The sequence below is a fragment of the Delphinapterus leucas genome, chromosome 4 (assembly GCF_059928025.1).
Source record: "Delphinapterus leucas isolate spDelLeu-1000000601 "Yukka" chromosome 4, BTC_Dleu_Yukka2, whole genome shotgun sequence".
Classification (NCBI taxonomy): Eukaryota; Metazoa; Chordata; class Mammalia; order Artiodactyla; family Monodontidae; genus Delphinapterus; species Delphinapterus leucas.
The window spans coordinates 17,994,171-18,011,367 of NC_143132.1; the positions used below are offsets into that span (position 1 = coordinate 17,994,171).

Sequence of the window (17,197 nt, forward strand, 5' to 3'; positions counted from 1 at the left end):
TGGCTTGTAGACTGTTACCATCTCACTTTGTGCTTACATGGTGTGTTTGAGGGGGCAGGGGTAAGAGAGAGTTTTCTGGCATCTCTTCTTAAAAGGACACTGATCCTATTAGATCAGGGCCCCAACCTTATGATTTAATTTTACCTTAATTACCTCCTAATAGACCCAATCTCCAAATATAGTCACGTTGGGGATTAAGGCTTCAATACATGAATTTAGACAGTGGCAGGGAACACGATTCAGTCGGTAGCATAAAGAGTTTAAATTGTAAATTAAATTCAGTGGGAGTCTACGGAAAGAGCATCAGAAGGAAAGCAGCAGTGATCAGAGGGGTGTTCTTGAATGAGCCTTCTGGCCTAAGTAGTTGGGCTAGAGCCTGCGGGAGCCTTTACAGACTATTTCGGTAGTCTTCAAGGAGAGACTCAAGATGGTCTAAACTAAAGCAGTGGCATTAGAAATAGAGAGGCAGGAGTCGAGTCAATAAGTGTTAAAAAGAAGTGGATTTGAGTAAATTAATCCCTTCTAGCAGGAGGAATATTGGGGCTAAAGTTTGGGCCAAAAAGTTGGGGAGATATGCAGGAAATAGTGGACAAAATGGATCATAAAGGTGCAGTTAAAGCTGGCAAGGAAGCCTGGGTTGCATTGTGCAAGGTTTTAAATGCCGGGCTGAGGTTGGCATGCCTTTTAAGTTTTGCAGGAATGGAGGAATCCTATAAGATCTGGGTTCTAAAATGTAATTGACTGCAGCATATAAGTAGGGAAGTCACAGGAGACGAAAGGACCATTTAGAAGCCTTAGGTGATAGTCCAGGCAGGAAGGAACAATGGAAGGAACAAGAAAGAGAGGACATCTACATGAGGCATTTGGTAGATGGAGTCAGTGACTTACAGTGACTGATCTGATGCGGCAGGTGAGAGACAGGCAAGTTAATGATGTCACCAGGTTTCTTACCCATCACTTCCAGTTTCTTGCTTTCTGGAATTCCTTTCTCAGTGCATTTTGTATTTTTCTGTGCCTCTAGATTATTGAGTTCCACCAGATATACCACAGAGAGAAAGACTGTGTTATTTGTTACAACCAAGGAATTTGCTTGACCAAGTAGAGATTATGAATGTGAAAGATAAGAGTAATGTCGGGGGAAACACAGGTGATGATTTAACTGCACCTTGGTGAAGTAAGTTCAGGAATTGGAGTGTTTAGATATAGGTTTGAATTGCAGCTCCACCAGTCTCAAGCTTCTGATTTTGGACACTAATGACCCCTGAGCTTTAATTTCTCCATCTATTAATTGAAGTGTTTTCCCTTAATCTCAACATGTGTGTAGCTGGAACAAACCCATAAACCACCTGGTCCAAGTTCCTAATGCTATTGATGAAGGAAAGTAGCCTCAAAGCGTATAAATAATTCACGCAATGAATCTAATTAATAGAGTTGAATTTAAAGCATCACTATCTCTTATCAGCTTCCATCTCCATTCTCCAGAACGACGACTCTTCTGAGCATCTATTCCCCTCAATCTCCAATGTGCTCCATCTTTCCTTTCTCTTCTTCTTATCTCATATTTACCAGGATAAGTTCCCTATCTTGGAACTCCGGGCCCAGGCTACCTTTCCAGCTTCCCCTGTTCATCCTCCACCAGGTCTATCCTGTACTCCAGCCACAAGAAACATGTTGTCATTTCCAAAACAGACCCTGCCTTTTCCCACCCCTGATATATTCACGAGTCTTTCCTTTTTTGAATACCCTTCCTCTAACACTGTCAGACTCCTTTTCATCCCTCAAGATCCATTGAGCTCCTTTGAAACACCTTTATTGATTCCCCCAAGGAGAGCTTGGCAATTCCTCTTCTGAACTCCCTCAGCAACCTGTTCAATCTGCTTCCTTCTTGACATGTCTTGTTTTGCTCACTAGATCATGATGTTTCTTAAGGGTCAGGATCAGATCTTATTGTATTTATTCACCACACTGTCAGCACTTCACACAGTGTCTGGCAGGTTGTGGACACACAATAATTGTTTTAGGAATAAGTGTACCTGGATCCCTTGGTCCCTAATCCAGCAGAGCTCCATGTTTTTTGTGTTACCTAGTTGTATCCAGAAGCATGGACAGAGACTGCAGAACATGGGTCATTGTCATGGTTGGCCTAACAGACCCTATTAATGTAGTTTCTGCTGAGGTCCAAATCAAGATCTCTGCTATTGGGGGCTGCTGTTTAGGTAGCCCTAAATCCCTCTTCACTAGGAATCTGGTAGACGGATAGGTAGATACCTGAGGCTAGTTAAACCCTCTTCTCTGCCCTTCCCTTGAGCTCTGAGCTTGTCCTTACCAGGGGGTAATATCTGCAGAAATAGAAGATGCTGCTATTTAACTCCAGATTCCCCCATACAAGGTACCCTGCCTTCATTTTGGCTGCCGTTACCACAGCTGTGATGATATCTGCTCTTATCAGCCTTCACGTTTCCTTCCTTCCCTCAGCGCATTTATGCTACCTGAGAGACCAATCTCCCATCAAGACTAGAAATCCTGCGTCTCCTGTTATGCCTTCCACTTTGCACACTCACATCGGCTTAGTTCATTTTCCCCACCCAGTACCGACCACTGGGATTTTCCAAGTTGTATTAGCTTCTGGGCACCTGCTTCTCAAGGTAGCAGACTTTGCTGGCTCCCTCCCCAACCCCACTCCATCCACAAGAATAGGTCTGATGTACTGTGAGTCCTCCTAAACTTCACGATAAGTCACAGATACGGCCATATTCATGATCCTCTAAATGACCACCCTTAGTCACCATGTCAGTGACCACCCTGTCAAGTCTTCGTTGGGCTTGCTGACTATCTCGGCTCTATTTTAGGTACAATGTCCCAGTCCTGGCTTCTGGCCAGGACCACACCACAAACCCACCAGTTAAATCTCTGCATGCTCTTGCAACCCTTACATTTTATTAAATCTTCCATTGCATTGTTGTCTACACGATATCAATATCATGATAAGATATCAATCCTGCATAAAAAGAGCCATCTTTAACATAGCAGAGATATAACTTCTCTTCAGATTTACACTGACTAAGCAGAAGAATTCTTGAGAGCACTTTTATTTTGTTTGCCTCTTATGTGGCTACTGTATATGATTTACATTTCTTTAGTATCCCCTGCTTCCAGATTTGGAAGATAGATGGATGGGTGGACAGACGGAGAGACAGACAGACAGACAGACAGATAGATAAATGCTATTGTCCCAATGGTGTCTTTACTCTTTCTCTGAATTAAAAAAAATTTTTTTCTATAAATTTCAAATAAGGTTTGCACCTGTAAATGTTGTTATAAATCACCATCAGAAAATAGACATGAATGTGATGTGCTGTATTCTTAATAATTTGATGCACAAGTTGAGTTTTAATGCAATGGAGTGAACATTGCCTCCCAAAGAAATACAGGCATTCGTTGTATAATTTGAGGAAGAAACCATAACTGAGCTGCCACGGTTTGAAATTGCATGAGTGAAGTGGAAAGATTGCCAGTTTACATAATTACAGTTACAGAAATATAGTCTGTGGCTATGCAGTCAAGGGTTTAATCAGTGTGATTAAAAAAATAACTGCTTCTGTTCATTATTTTGTCACATGTACAAATTTCCGTGGCAAAGGGCCAAATGCATTTAATGCAATTCAAGGATGACAAGGAGGTTTGATGGGCTCTAATGAGCAATTGATTAGCAGTAAACAGAGAGAGATTAAGAATCCACATTAAACTCTATTCAGAACAAGAGGGCCATTTCCATTAGCTGTGGCTGTTCATCCGAGCTTATTAATGAAGTAAGGAGTAAGAAGGGGAAACAATTCTTTGGTTTTGTTATTTGAACCCCAAATTGTGAAGATAAACATAAAACACGGTTTAAAAAAATATGCATGTGCAGAAATAACCCACAGTGTCCAGTAGTTCACTTAAACCATGACCTGGGCCTTTGGTCTTAAAGCTACTAAAATGACTGGGGGGAAAATGGATTAAAACATGTATTGTACTATATAATTATCTCAAAGACTGATTGTTATGCAAAAGTGTGTTCCAATTTCAATTTTTAAAACTACTAATTTGTTCTCAACAGCTGTAATTTGAGATCCCATGGATGACATATGAGGATGCCCAGGAGACATTGGGAGGCTATTGTTGGTTTGGGGACTGGATTCACCGAGGCTACTTGGCTGAGATTTCTACTGTCTGCAGCTATAATAATATGGCGGCCACAGTGCAATTCATCACAGCTGGGATCTCATAATATACGGAACACAATAAGGACCTGAAAATGTACTAGGGAGATCGTAGGATATACCTTTTAAATATTATTCACCTTAACTGGACTTTTATGCAGCTTTTTATGCAGAGAAAAGTTAGAAGAGTGTTGACATTGACTAGGCGGCATTAGTTATGTAGTAGTAATATCTCGTGCTGGCTTCCTGCAGTCTGTTGAGGTCTTGCTAGCATACAGCATATTAAAGGTATGTGACAATGTTCAGTAAGGCAAAAATCTGTATAGGATAACCATCTCTTCTCTTTGTCCTGGGAGAATAAAAATATTAGCTCCATGTCATCAAAAAAAAAAAGTAAAAAATAAAATTATGTGAGGTCTACATTGCATCTGACTATATGTCAGAATTCACCTCAATTAAGCAAATGTTTGTTGAGTTCCTATTATAAGTCAGGCATTGTGGTAGTTGGAGACACAAAGATAATAACTGCAACAGAGAGAACACTTATTTCAACTAGTAAGTAGTCATTTTTCACAGTAATTAATATTTTTTAAAAATGCTCCTGCAGTTATTCACTTATGGCTTTTGCTTTGGATAGAAATATATATACTGTCAATTAATTTTCATTGAAAACAGGAGTCAAATACAAGAAAGTCTAATGTCCATTAATACTCAAATAGCACTTAATGGAAAGCTTATCATTACAAATCTATCATGTCAAAAAATTTGGCTTATATTTTCTCTATATGCTTCGTAATTTAAAATTGTCTTGTTGATGTCTCTTTCATCTAATTTGATCATATTAACCATTAGTGAGGTGTGATCATGTTCCCCTTTGAGAATCTCTTAAAAGCTATGCAATTTCTCTCCAGGAGAACATGTATGCTCATTTATATAAATACAGTATATTACATATATTTTCTGAGAATTGATCAGGTTGAAAAACACTACATTAAATACTGTGGGAAAGAGTGTATACATTTCTGAAGACACAACCTATGAAATTACAACTCAATTTGGTAATTAAGAGATGATCTTTTGAGGAATTACCCTTATAGATTAAAATTTAGCTTCTTACCCAAATTACTGGGAAATTTATATTCTGCCATAAATAGGTGATTGCAATTTGCCCCTGTGAAGGAAAACAAATTATTAGACTTGGCTTCTGATAAATTTAGCCGGAATTTAGGTCAGAATATTAAGGCTTTCCTAAGCGTGACTGTATGTGAAAGTGATCCATGGCATATGTGCCTGCATATACACAGTACAGCTTTGTTAAGGCTGCGACTGCTATTATAATGGACAAGCCACAATCTTATGACATCTTTTAAAATGTAATTGAGTCCCTTCTGTGCTTCTGGGACCCAGAGAAGTTTAGAAGAGTCAATGCTATTAGTTTGTCTTTGGAAGGTTTCCAGAGCTGAGCAGGTGATACCATAAACATATCCCAGTGTTGACATTTGGAGTGAGCAAGTGGCTCTACAAGGTGGCTCCTTCTGGATGTAAATTGATTTTAATGATTTCTTCCTTTCTCCTGGGCAGGATTTATGTGGGCATCACTCATGTGACACCCTGGGAATGGCAGACGTTGGGACCATATGTTCTCCTGAACGCAGCTGTGCTGTGATTGAAGATGATGGTCTCCATGCAGCCTTCACCGTGGCTCACGAAATTGGTATGCAGTGTCTTTTCTCTTCCCTGGCCAAATCAAACACTTGTAACAGCTGCTACAGGAACCAAAATACTTGGCAATTAATTCCAGATTTCTCCTGGTTCAGATGCAGCGTTGGGGATTACATTTGTTTATATTTGTACTTTTAGGGTTAACTAATAAGAGGGAAGGAAAACAAAGTCAGGCATACACAGAAGATATTTCCTTTCTGTCAGTGCCATTTAAAAGTTTAAGAGAAATTCACTAGTGCTACTGTCTTTTGAAGCATCCATAAAGGACTCAGACAAAATTTGTCACAGTCGACAATGGAATGCAGAGATGGTTGCCTTAGAAGTTACTCTATTGATTCATCCAGGGCTAATCCGTTTACACAGGAATTCATCAGGTTTTATTCCACTGTGAGTGATAACAGTCAGCTCCTGGAGAAGGCAATCAATAGATTATGGACAGCATTCCTGTCTTGTTTTTAATAGCAAAGCAAATGAAGCAAAACCTAACAGTTACCAGGGTTGGTTTTAAAATGTCACTTACCTGGTGACATTAAGAAACTCATCTAAATCCTAAAACTAGAAATTGAGGACTGAGTTAAATATGAAAAATATCCCAGCAATTAGGAATATGTGTTTCCTAATAATTGACCTAGTTACTAGGTATATAAGAAGTTAATTTAGTACTTAGGATTAAATGTTAGAATTATACCCATCTGGGCTCAGTTCTTGCTAAAGTACTTTCTACCTGTGTCATGCTGGTCTGATTATTTAAACTCTCTAAGCTTCAGTTTTCATATCCAAAATATAGGCATAATAATGCCTATTTCATTGAATTATTTCAGGGACCAAGTTGGGTAAGTTACAGATACCAGCTGTTATTTATATCCATATACACTTCTGTTTATCTTTTTAATTAACTAGTTCATTTACTTTTTAATGTGTCACCTTTTAGCATTATCTTTTTGGAGGCAAAGTATGGCTTGATAGTTATTGTACTTTTTTGCTGTATTTTATTAAGCAGATTGTTTTCTTAAGCTAAAACCATAATTTTAAAATAGAAATTAAAACTTTTTTCCCATAATTTTAGTAGGCAAAGAACATTTCACAATGTGTTGATTTTTGGCTGCTATGTTTTCTTTTGGGACTTAAAATAACTTCACATCAAAAGTGTAACTGTATAAGTCAGTATATTGGAGCAGTAAAATAGAAATCAGCACTTAAATTCCAGTTTGTATGTATTAATCATGATCTTAATTCTCTTAACTGACACTCTTCTTACCATCTAAGCAAAAAAACACAAACATAACATCTTAATGTAAATAACTGTCCAATAGCATCACTGATAACAATTCAATTTAATACTTTATTAATTGAGCATCTTTAGCTTCAAGATGGAATCCCAGCTCTGTCTCCATGGTCTCTTTTTATCTCAGGAAAGAGATTCAGACAATGAGTCTCCATTTCTTCCCTAGAAAGTGAACTAATAATGAATGAGGCATGGCTCTCTGGTGGCTGCACTAGAAGACCTGGTATGTCTGAAAGTGTTTTAAAAACACAAATGCCATTTGAGCTTTGGGGCTGGGATTATGTCTTCACCTCTCTCTTATTCATGCCTATTAAACTCACTGATAAAAAATACAGCCTAACATTGATCCTTCATTGATATTTCTTATATATCTCTGTATGTGCATGAATAAGTGGGAGAAACAAAAGAGCCATCCAAGGCAATATTCTGATTTTGCAGCAAAGCTAAGAAGAATTAGTTCAAATACTCAAGAGCATTGTAGTGACACAGAGACAATTGAAAAAGTACACCAGTAATTAATCACCATTATTCAGAGTGAGAGAAGTTCCATAAGAAAAGTTCTAAGCCCTGGGTAGGTAGAGGCTGGTTCATCTCACACTGAGTAGAGGAATGATGAGAAATAAGCAACAGTGCTGCAGTGAACATTGGGGTACATGTGTCCTTTTGAATTATGGTTTTCTCAGGGTATATGCCCAGTAGCGGGATTGCTGGGTCGTATGGTAGTTCTATTTTTAGTTTTTTAAGGAACCTCCATACTGTTCTCCATAGTGGCTGTATCAATTTACATTCCCACCAACGGTACAAAAGGGTTTCCTTTTCTCCACATTCTCTCCAGCATTTGCTGTTTGTAGATTTTCTGGTGATGACCATTCTGACCAGTGTGAGGTGATACCTCATGGTAGTTTTGATTTGCATTCCTCTAATGATTAGCGATGTTGAGCATCTTCTCATGTGCCTCTTGGCCATCTGTATGTCTTCTTTGGGGAAATGTCTACTTAGGTCTTCCACTCATTTTTTATTTGGGTTGTTTGTTTTCTTGATATTGAGCTCCATGAGCTGTTTGTATATTTTGGAGATTAATCCTTTGTCTGTTGATTCATTTGCAAATATTTTCTCCCATTCTGAGGGTTGTCTTTTTGTCTTGTTTATGGTTTCCTTTGCTGTGCAAAAGCTTTTAAGTTTAATTAAGTCCCATTTGTTTATTTTTGTTTTTATTTTCATTACTCTGGGAGGTAGGTCTAAAAGGACACATGTACCCCAATGTTCATTGCAGCATTATTTATAATAGCCAGGACATGGAAACAACCTAAGTGTCCAACGATAGATGAACGCATAAAGAATATGTGGTACATATATACAATGGAATATTACTCAGCCATAAAAAGGAACAAAATTGGGTCATTTGTAGCGATGTGGATGGACCTAGAGTCTGTCATATAGAGTGAAGTAAGCCAGAAAGAGAAAAACAAATATCGTATATTAACGCATATATGTGGAACCTAGAAAAATGATACAGATGAACTTATTTGCAGGGCAGGAATAGAGACGTAGACGTAGAGAACAGATTTGTGGACACAGGTGGGGAAGCGGAAGGTTGGATGAATTGGGAGATTAGGTTTGACATAAATACACTACCACATGTAAAATAGCTAGCTCGTGGGAACCTGCTGTATGGCACAGGGAGTTCAGCTCGGTGCCCTGTGGTGACCTAACATGTGGGGGGTGGGTGGGGCGGGGAATTTGGGAGAAGGGAGGTCCAAGAGGGAGGGGATATAGGTATACATAGAGCTGATTCGTTTCATTGTACAGCAGAAACTAACACAACATTGTAAAGCAATTTTACTCCAATAAAAAAAAAGAAGAAAGAAAGAAGCAACAGAGTGGAATTGTGGCATCGACCGTCCATGAGATCATGAGCCCTAAATCCTGACCTTGTGAAAAAGGGATTACAGATTCCATGAAGGAAGGGCTGTTCCTTCAATCCTCTAGTGATCCATTTGTACACATTGACAGCCTCTGGTTTCTTTGTAAAGAAACCACTGTGGCAGTAAATGCAGCTTCTTTGAGGCTGCATTGATCCCCAAGGCAACTGGACTGGAATGAAGAACCTTCCAGCATCATCTTTCCCAGCCCTCCTGAGTTCCTAAACCAAGAGGTTATGCAGGCAGGCAGCAGTCAGAGAGGTAGGAAGCCAGTTGCTAATGAGAACATTTTATTAAAACTGTATATGTACAATAAGAACTTTTCTTAATAATACAAGAATAGTGGACATAGTTTTATAAGAGAACAACGTGGGAGAAATGTGGGTTTCTTTGCAAAGAGAAATCATACCTAACTCTTTGATGTCTGACTATGCTCTGTGTTCCCTTTAATTTCTTGTTTGGATCATTTCTATTTACTTCTTTAGAATTCTCTGTAATTCATTCTCCAATCAAACAGTGCCTACTTAATTTCCCTTTTTCCATTACATGTGCCCTAATCTGAGAAATTTAAGGTCTGGGAATAGGGGGATATGGATTTAATTTCCCTTTTATAAAGGGATCTGGCTTTCATTCACTTTGCTTCCTAATTGCTTTATTTTTCTTTAATTTCACTTTTCGCCTAAATATTGTGAACATGTGTCATAAAGTATAAGCCTTAAAAATTGTAAAGATAACCTTACAAAATATTTCCTAATCGTCTGTATACAATTACAGAGCTTTGCTTCTGCAGCCAGTGTGATCTTGGGTAGTGCAGCTTGCTATTCTGTTTCTAGCGCTTTATTTTTAGATTGTTGCTTGAAGCCATCAGCTTGAATTAACTATGCTCTGGATTCTAATTCTACTCTGTTCTTCTTATGTAATTTCCTCCCTTCCCTTTTATTAGACATTTACTACTTTCCAAATTTGGAGGTTACATATCCAGGCTACATATGGTGATAAAATGACGTTGTGAAACCTCGGTTTTGCCAGAGTGTTTTGAATTCGCTTCAGTCCATTCCAAAATGAGCAATTTGCTTCATGCATACAGTGTAAATACATTCCTGTGCTCAAAACATAAGCTGTGGAGAAAATTTCCAGGCTGTTCGCATGATCTTTCTACTTTATTTCTTCTATAAGAAGTGAAATTATATATTTGATTAATACTTTTATTAACAGATTTAAATTCCATTTCACATGGAATGTCCCACTCACTGCTTCCTCTTTCTGTGCATGGTGGTTTAAAATACAAAGTCATTATAGTTGAATAAAAAGTTTTTTTGTTCTTTTACTCCCTTCATCAAAAAATGCCCCTACATTGAGAATTATGTAAAATGTCAATAAACAGAGGCAAGCCTAAAGTCCTTATCTTGTACCTTTTCTATCCATGATGTTAAAGTCATAATGAAGTGACTTAAATGAACAGTTCTGAAAAGTGACTCTTCACGTGCCACGTGTAAACGGGAGCACTTCTCTTTTCCTGCTAGTTCTTTCCAAAAAAAGAGCTAGATTCTGGAGATGCATAGTCAACTGATGTCAATACAGGCTTCTGGAAAATAGAGTTTGATGCGTCTAGACTCTGCCTAGACAGTAACAAATTGCCTGCCATCTTGCTATGTTAGGGGCACGTCAACACTGAGTAAACTGTTAGGACGTTTAAGAAAGTTGTTTGAAACTGTCCCCCATCCCTGGACCTTGGGTGGAGGTAAGAATTTTTACAATCCAAATGTGAACTGTAGCAAGTTTCAAGTGAATGTAAGTTTACATTCGGAGTTTATATTTTTAACTTGTCAAACTTTTATTATCAGCTTTCAATAATAAAGATTTCACCTGCTGCACACATGGCTCTCCAACATAATAATGTTACTGATGTTAGGCCAGCTTCTGAGGTGCTAGGGGGAGCAATCTGATTTTATTTAGACTAATGAAATCCATAATTTGCAAACAGGCCGAAGCTTAACCTTAGAGTAGTTAATTACAAAATGTGCTAAGTGAATCTCTCCACCATGAAAGTCTCCAAAATGCTTCCTAAGCTAAAATCAGGCAAAGTGTCAGGGCCAAATATTCAGCTGGAGGCTTAGGAAGTGGTCGAGACACAACAGTATGGCTGCATATGTTTTGCTGCAGTTGGAGTGATTCTCTGCGGTTCTCTGGTTATGTTGATCTGCATGTGACTCTGCTCCCACCGATGATTAGATTAAACGAGCCCATGTTTTGAAAAGCTGCAGAGGCCCTGGAAACACCATACACCAAAGCCAAGTGCACAGAATCAGATGTCAGGACTGACTGTGAGATGTGAGGTAAAAGGAAGCTAGGTTTAAATTTGGTATTTACCCTCAAACCCATAGCTTTAATCAACATGAACTGAGCATTTTTTTCTGTCCAGTTTGGAGCAATGCCACACTGTGTCTTTCTTGGCCCCCAGATGAAAGGTGGGAATAGGTCTTTGCTCCATGTCCGGAGGCAGCATTGAAAGATTTAGCGTTTAGTATCAGTTGGTTTGTTTTTAAATCAAATCCCAATTCGTATTTCTCTAGGGGAGGCCTGTAGATTGTCTGTCATGTGTGTGGAAAGCCAACAAGTTGAAGGTGGCATAAAATAAATATATCACACACTTAATGAGTGATTTTTCCTCTTATGAATAGAAAATTTTGCCTTCTCTCACAAATCAAGAGTGTCTAGTAATATCAAAATTTATCAAAGACTAGAATACCCATAAGTAAAGTTGTAACAAAACCAAGATATTAGTGAGAACAATGAAGTTAACTAACTATCACTGGGTATTTATGTTTGTCAAGCATGTATTCTAAGCACTTTGCATCTTTTATATCCTTTACGCCTCACAAAATCCCATGAGGTACGTACTATTAATGAGTCACCCAAGAGGGGACGCTGATACACAGAGAAGTTTCAAAACCTGTCTAAGGTCAACAACTAGTATACTGCTTGGGGAAAATTTGAACCCAGTTCATCTGGCTATAGAGCCCAAGATTTGGACACTATCCTATAATGGTTTACTAGTGTTCCTTTTGAAGGAGATAATCCTGAATTTGATTCAAAAGGTTATTGACACAGCTATTTATAAGGTGAAAAAATTTGTTTTCTTCCTTCTAAATTACATCATTGATATAACGTTTAGCGTTTATGTTTAATGTTTTGAAATGGAAGTTTTAAGAGTTTTATCACTGCTACGTAAGGATTTGCGTTTGAATAGACACATAGGATCCAATTATTGGAGCTCCTGGTTTCCTTCACCAAGGAGTCTAGATTCTGATCCCATGTGAGCTTTTGACTCTCTTTTCAACCTCTGGCAAGACCTTCCTGCATCTCAATAATCTTAACTGGAAAATTAAGTAAAAATAAAAACATCACGTCATTAAGAGACAGATGCTTCATCTGAGCAGTGCTTTCTTAAGTAAACACATGACAGAGCTTCTTGTGACATTTTTTAAAGATGTGGTGCTGTGTCTCCTTGTCTATTGGTCAGTTTGGGGTCGGGAGACGAGAGCTTGAAATTCTGTTTAATTTACAGACCAAAGTTTAGAGAAACAACCCAATTTCCCTCCTGAGGTTAATGTTATAAGTCATCCCTAGTTGTACGGTAATAACTGATTTGGATAAGAAGCTGAACCAACATTTTCCTTTAAAGTAATGTGTCTTTACCCGGGTGTCCATTATCTCAGATTTTAGAACACCAGATTCACTTGTGAATTTAAGGAGACAAGATGCTTTTTAAATCTACATTGTGAATGTCCAAGATGAAATTTATTTAATGAAATGTCACCCATTTACCAATTTTAAAAGACGATTACTGTCCTAGAAAAATTATCAGGAGACTAATTGTTTGCTATTTCTGAGCTAACACTAAACTCAGACTCCTACCCTACAGACTTTGCTTTAATGTAATTTACCATGAAACTCATTTCCTTAGCATAATTCAAATAAACTCCTTCCTGAGGTTATTTTGTGTGATGGGCACTCAGCAGGACTGTTGTATTTATGACATGATTTAATATCTATTAATATATGTGTATATGTATAGCTGATTCACTTTGTTATAAAGCAGAAACTAACACACCATTGTAAAGCAATTATGCTCCAATAAAGATGTTAAAAAAATTTAAAAAAAAATAATAGGTCAGTATTTTATACAGAAGCCCGTTTAATTTACACCTTGAGTTTTACTAATGATTTCAAACAGCAACACACAATTCTGGAGGCTGCATCACTTGGGAAAATACTGAATTGGACCCCTGCATTACTCTCTAAATTTTACTGTGACTTCTGTAATACTTAAAAAAAAAAATTTAGTGCGTGAATATACAAATGCCATTAACAAACTCACCCACTACATAACTGTGTTTGGTCCTTAACTCTGTCGGGATTTTAGGCGAGAAGTGGCTTCCAATAACAGGAGTCAAGAATTAAAGATTCACTAAGAAAGATATTATTGTAAATAAGATTGCCTAACTTCATTAAGGCCAACAAACCGCTCTTCAATCTTTTGCACGTCTACTGATTACAAATGGTTCCAAATACAAATGCTAATGCTTCCTTGCAGTGAGTCTTTGGGATCTCTGCTTTAAACCCAGACCTTGAATTGTGGTCCTTAATCCATATCAGTCCTGTCCTCTCACTAGGATTTTTCACATCCTATTTTACTAAGGTAGCTTGGTTGAACTTCCTCAGATCTCTTCCTTTACCTTTTCCAAATTGACTTGAATCTTCCTCTTTTCCTATACTTGGACTAGAGAAAGAAGTATCTCCTCTGTCTTTCAAGAGAAAGAATAGCCTTTCTCTGTGGCTTTCTGGAACCCCTTGCCCTGACTCCTCCAAGACCTCACCCCTCAACTAACTCTGGTCTGCATTGCTCTAAAAACTCATCATAAAATACATTTTGATTAAAAAACAATACGTTATTTTAGGAGTTGTCAATATTTTCTCCAACATTGTTTTATTCTCTGTGGCACACGTGTTTAAATCTCAGCTGCACTAATCCTGCCCAAGGCTGCTTGTGGGAGAAATATTTAATCTCTAATCTTTAAACATTTCTGTGGATGATTTAGGAACAGTCTCTCACTGGAAAAGTCACTCCTAGGCAATCAGTGACATCGTGATAAATTCTGATTAAGCTCTTCACAGCATTTCCTTAAAACGTGTTGTTGTCAGCCATGACATTACATTTGAATTGTCCTAGATTCCAGAATTTTCTCTGTTAATAAGCTTTGAATATCATAGTGTGTGATCTCTAATGTAAGTGTCCCTTGAAAATAGCATATGCTTTTATATGTAACTTGTCATTTCAGGGTTCAAAGATATTGGCAGATTTCAGACTGACATTAGGTGTCCTAGCTTAATGATTGGGGGAATCACATTTGAAAATGCCATTTCTTTGGCCGCTCACAGCCTTTAGTATGCCTGTCACGTCTCTCCAGAAGAGCTTCCAGACATCACTCACATTGTTCTTCCATTTCAATTCCTCTTCAGCTCCTGAAGGGAAATCACATGGGTCTCTCTTGCTGTGCCCTTGTTCCAGCTCCTGTGGCACTGGCTGCCTGTTTCTTTGGGTGCCTAAACGTTCTTCACATTGCCCATGACTCTCTTTGTCCTTGGGAGAGCATACCTCTCCCAGCCAGCTGACAAGCTTTCTTCATGGAAAACAGAACTTTCATCCTCCCTCCAAGGAGTCTGTCTCTCTCAACTGACCCTCAGGCAGTCCCTTTCTGACTGACTCTTGGAGATCTTACAAAATTCACATCTCGTCTCAGCTCTTGCTAAAGTGGAACTGAGATGTGTTCATGCCCAGAATGGCAATCTTTTCTGATGGCCGTCTAAGCATTTCTTATATGTATCTTCAGCAACAAGTAAATTACATTGATAAATTAGCAATTTAGGGGCCAGAGAGCATGCCAAAAGATTCATTAAAAGAGACCAAAATATCTTAAAATAAATTGCTTTGCTTACATGATTGATATTTAACATTATAGGCTTCACCATTCTGTATAAAAGAAAAAATGGAGGTACTCTCCCAGGTCCCTCAAAGCAAATTTGGTGTTTACCACCTGGCTTGTATTTAAATTGGAAATCTAAAATTTAGCCTCCAAATGAAGGGAATATCTCTTGATGCAGTAATACAAAGGCATATAAAAAGTGCTATTTATTTAGATACATTTGGAGGAAAAGACTATTACTCCGTTAAATAAGTATAAATATCTTATGAAATCGAGTGCAAAGATCACATTTTTTAAAGTAGAAAACCTGGATTCATATTATAGAGGTCCCCTTAGGCCACTTTCCCTTTCTCTTCTATGCCAGGGGGGAAAAAACTCAAGTATGAAGCTTCCACACTAATGCCACAGTGTTAGCTGATAAACATTCTACATTCTCAACAGTGTTTGATGTACTAAGTAACTTCTAGCAGTTTTGAATAGGACATGAATGAAAGGTTCTATTCTTCTGTGAGTGCGGTGAAAAACTCAACATACCACCCCAAAATTGGACGAGCTGCTTCCAGTCTTCTTTTGCATGTTACTTGGAAGATATTTTACATACTATGATGCGCATTTATGCTCCTGACCAAATAGAAAGTGAGTGGTGGTGAGAGGGTTTCCCACAGAGAACTGACTAGCCTAGTAAATGCTACTGAAGTACATAACTGCATAAATAGCATCAAAATGTGGAGCCTTAGAAGGTCACCGAGCCCTGGCCACTTAACTTCAACCACAACATCAACCAGCTGCTCAGTGGACAATTTTGTTATGAGGTGTTAGTGATTTAACAAGTTGGCCAACAGTAGTTTGGCATAAAAAATTTCATCTCTGTTGGGTTTTACTGTTGCTCACTGGACTTTTTCTTGGCAGAATGGACAAAGTTCCTGCCATTGGCATTCAGGAACCCAAGGAGAATGCAGTAATCACTTTTCTGTGGTATTTTCCACATTCTTTTTTGGTGGTTTGTGTATGATTCTGTAAAGCTTTCAGAAAACACTACTAGGATGACTTGTCTACCTTTTTAGAGTCTCTCCAAACTGTTGTCCTGGACTTTTTTCAACAATATTTTAAATTTATTGGAGAATGCATTATACCTTTAGACTATGTGAAAATTAATGTTATGTAATCAAACAAATTTAGTCAGATTATAAGAATGGGGTATGTACTCTGTGAAATAATACCTAGCTTGATAGAATGGGAACGGCAGTGTGGGATTGCACAGAGCGTGTTTGGTAGACTTAAGCACAAGCACCACCTGAGTAGTTGTGGACAATCACTTACCTTCTCAGTATTTTCTTTCTCTCCAAGCGCTAACACTCTGTAATGGGCATCTTGGTGCTTTAGACATTTCTTAAGTGTAAGTGAGTATATCTTCAAAATATACCATTTACTTGTGGGACTAGTATACCTTCACAACTCACTAAATAACTGAAAGAAATGGGAGTGAAGCAAGCTTACATATGCATGGAAACAGAAATTTACTTGAAATCTTTTCTTTTTCTCCTCTAGTCATCTCTTTTATGGCTACCTATCTACTTGGCCAAGAAAATAGAAGTCACTGACATTCAAATACCATCTATTAAGTGTTTGTAACTTGCAGAACATTGAGTTAAATACAGATTTTTTTCAACAGTGGATGGCGGGGGTAGGCTGGGGGATGCTCTCTGATCTCCTGCGGCTTATAGTTCGTCAGAGAAGATGGAAAATTAGACAGGCATTCAAAATAGTATGTAGTGAGGGCTATGACATAATCCCACAGTTGCCTTGCAAATTCTAGATTCTAAATAAGGCCTATTTCTACATATCCTTGAGCATGTGTGATCCAGATGGATTATAGGAACATCTACTCTAGTGTAATTTTTCAGTTTTCCTCTAAATATTCACCAGAAGTGACCACTCTGACTACATGCAGCTTTAATTTACCTGGGGGTCCAGTCTCTGTGTGAAAAGGCAGTTAAAATAAACTCATATACAATTGGGAGGAAAAAAGTCAAGTGCTAGTATAATTGCCACAGAAAAGTAGAAATACAAAAATCACTC

At 38.1% G+C, this 17,197-nt stretch overlaps 1 protein-coding gene across 1 annotated transcript in view; it reads left to right on the forward strand.

The window, feature by feature from the left end:
* ADAMTS5 (ADAM metallopeptidase with thrombospondin type 1 motif 5) overlaps positions 1–17,197 on the forward strand; it is a 47,301-nt gene that overhangs the window by 8,498 nt on the left and 21,606 nt on the right. Inside the window, exon 2 of the mRNA XM_089910359.1 lies at positions 5,784–5,916. Coding sequence (XP_089766485.1) covers positions 5,784–5,916 — 133 coding nt within the window. The remainder of the gene's footprint in view (positions 1–5,783; positions 5,917–17,197) is intronic.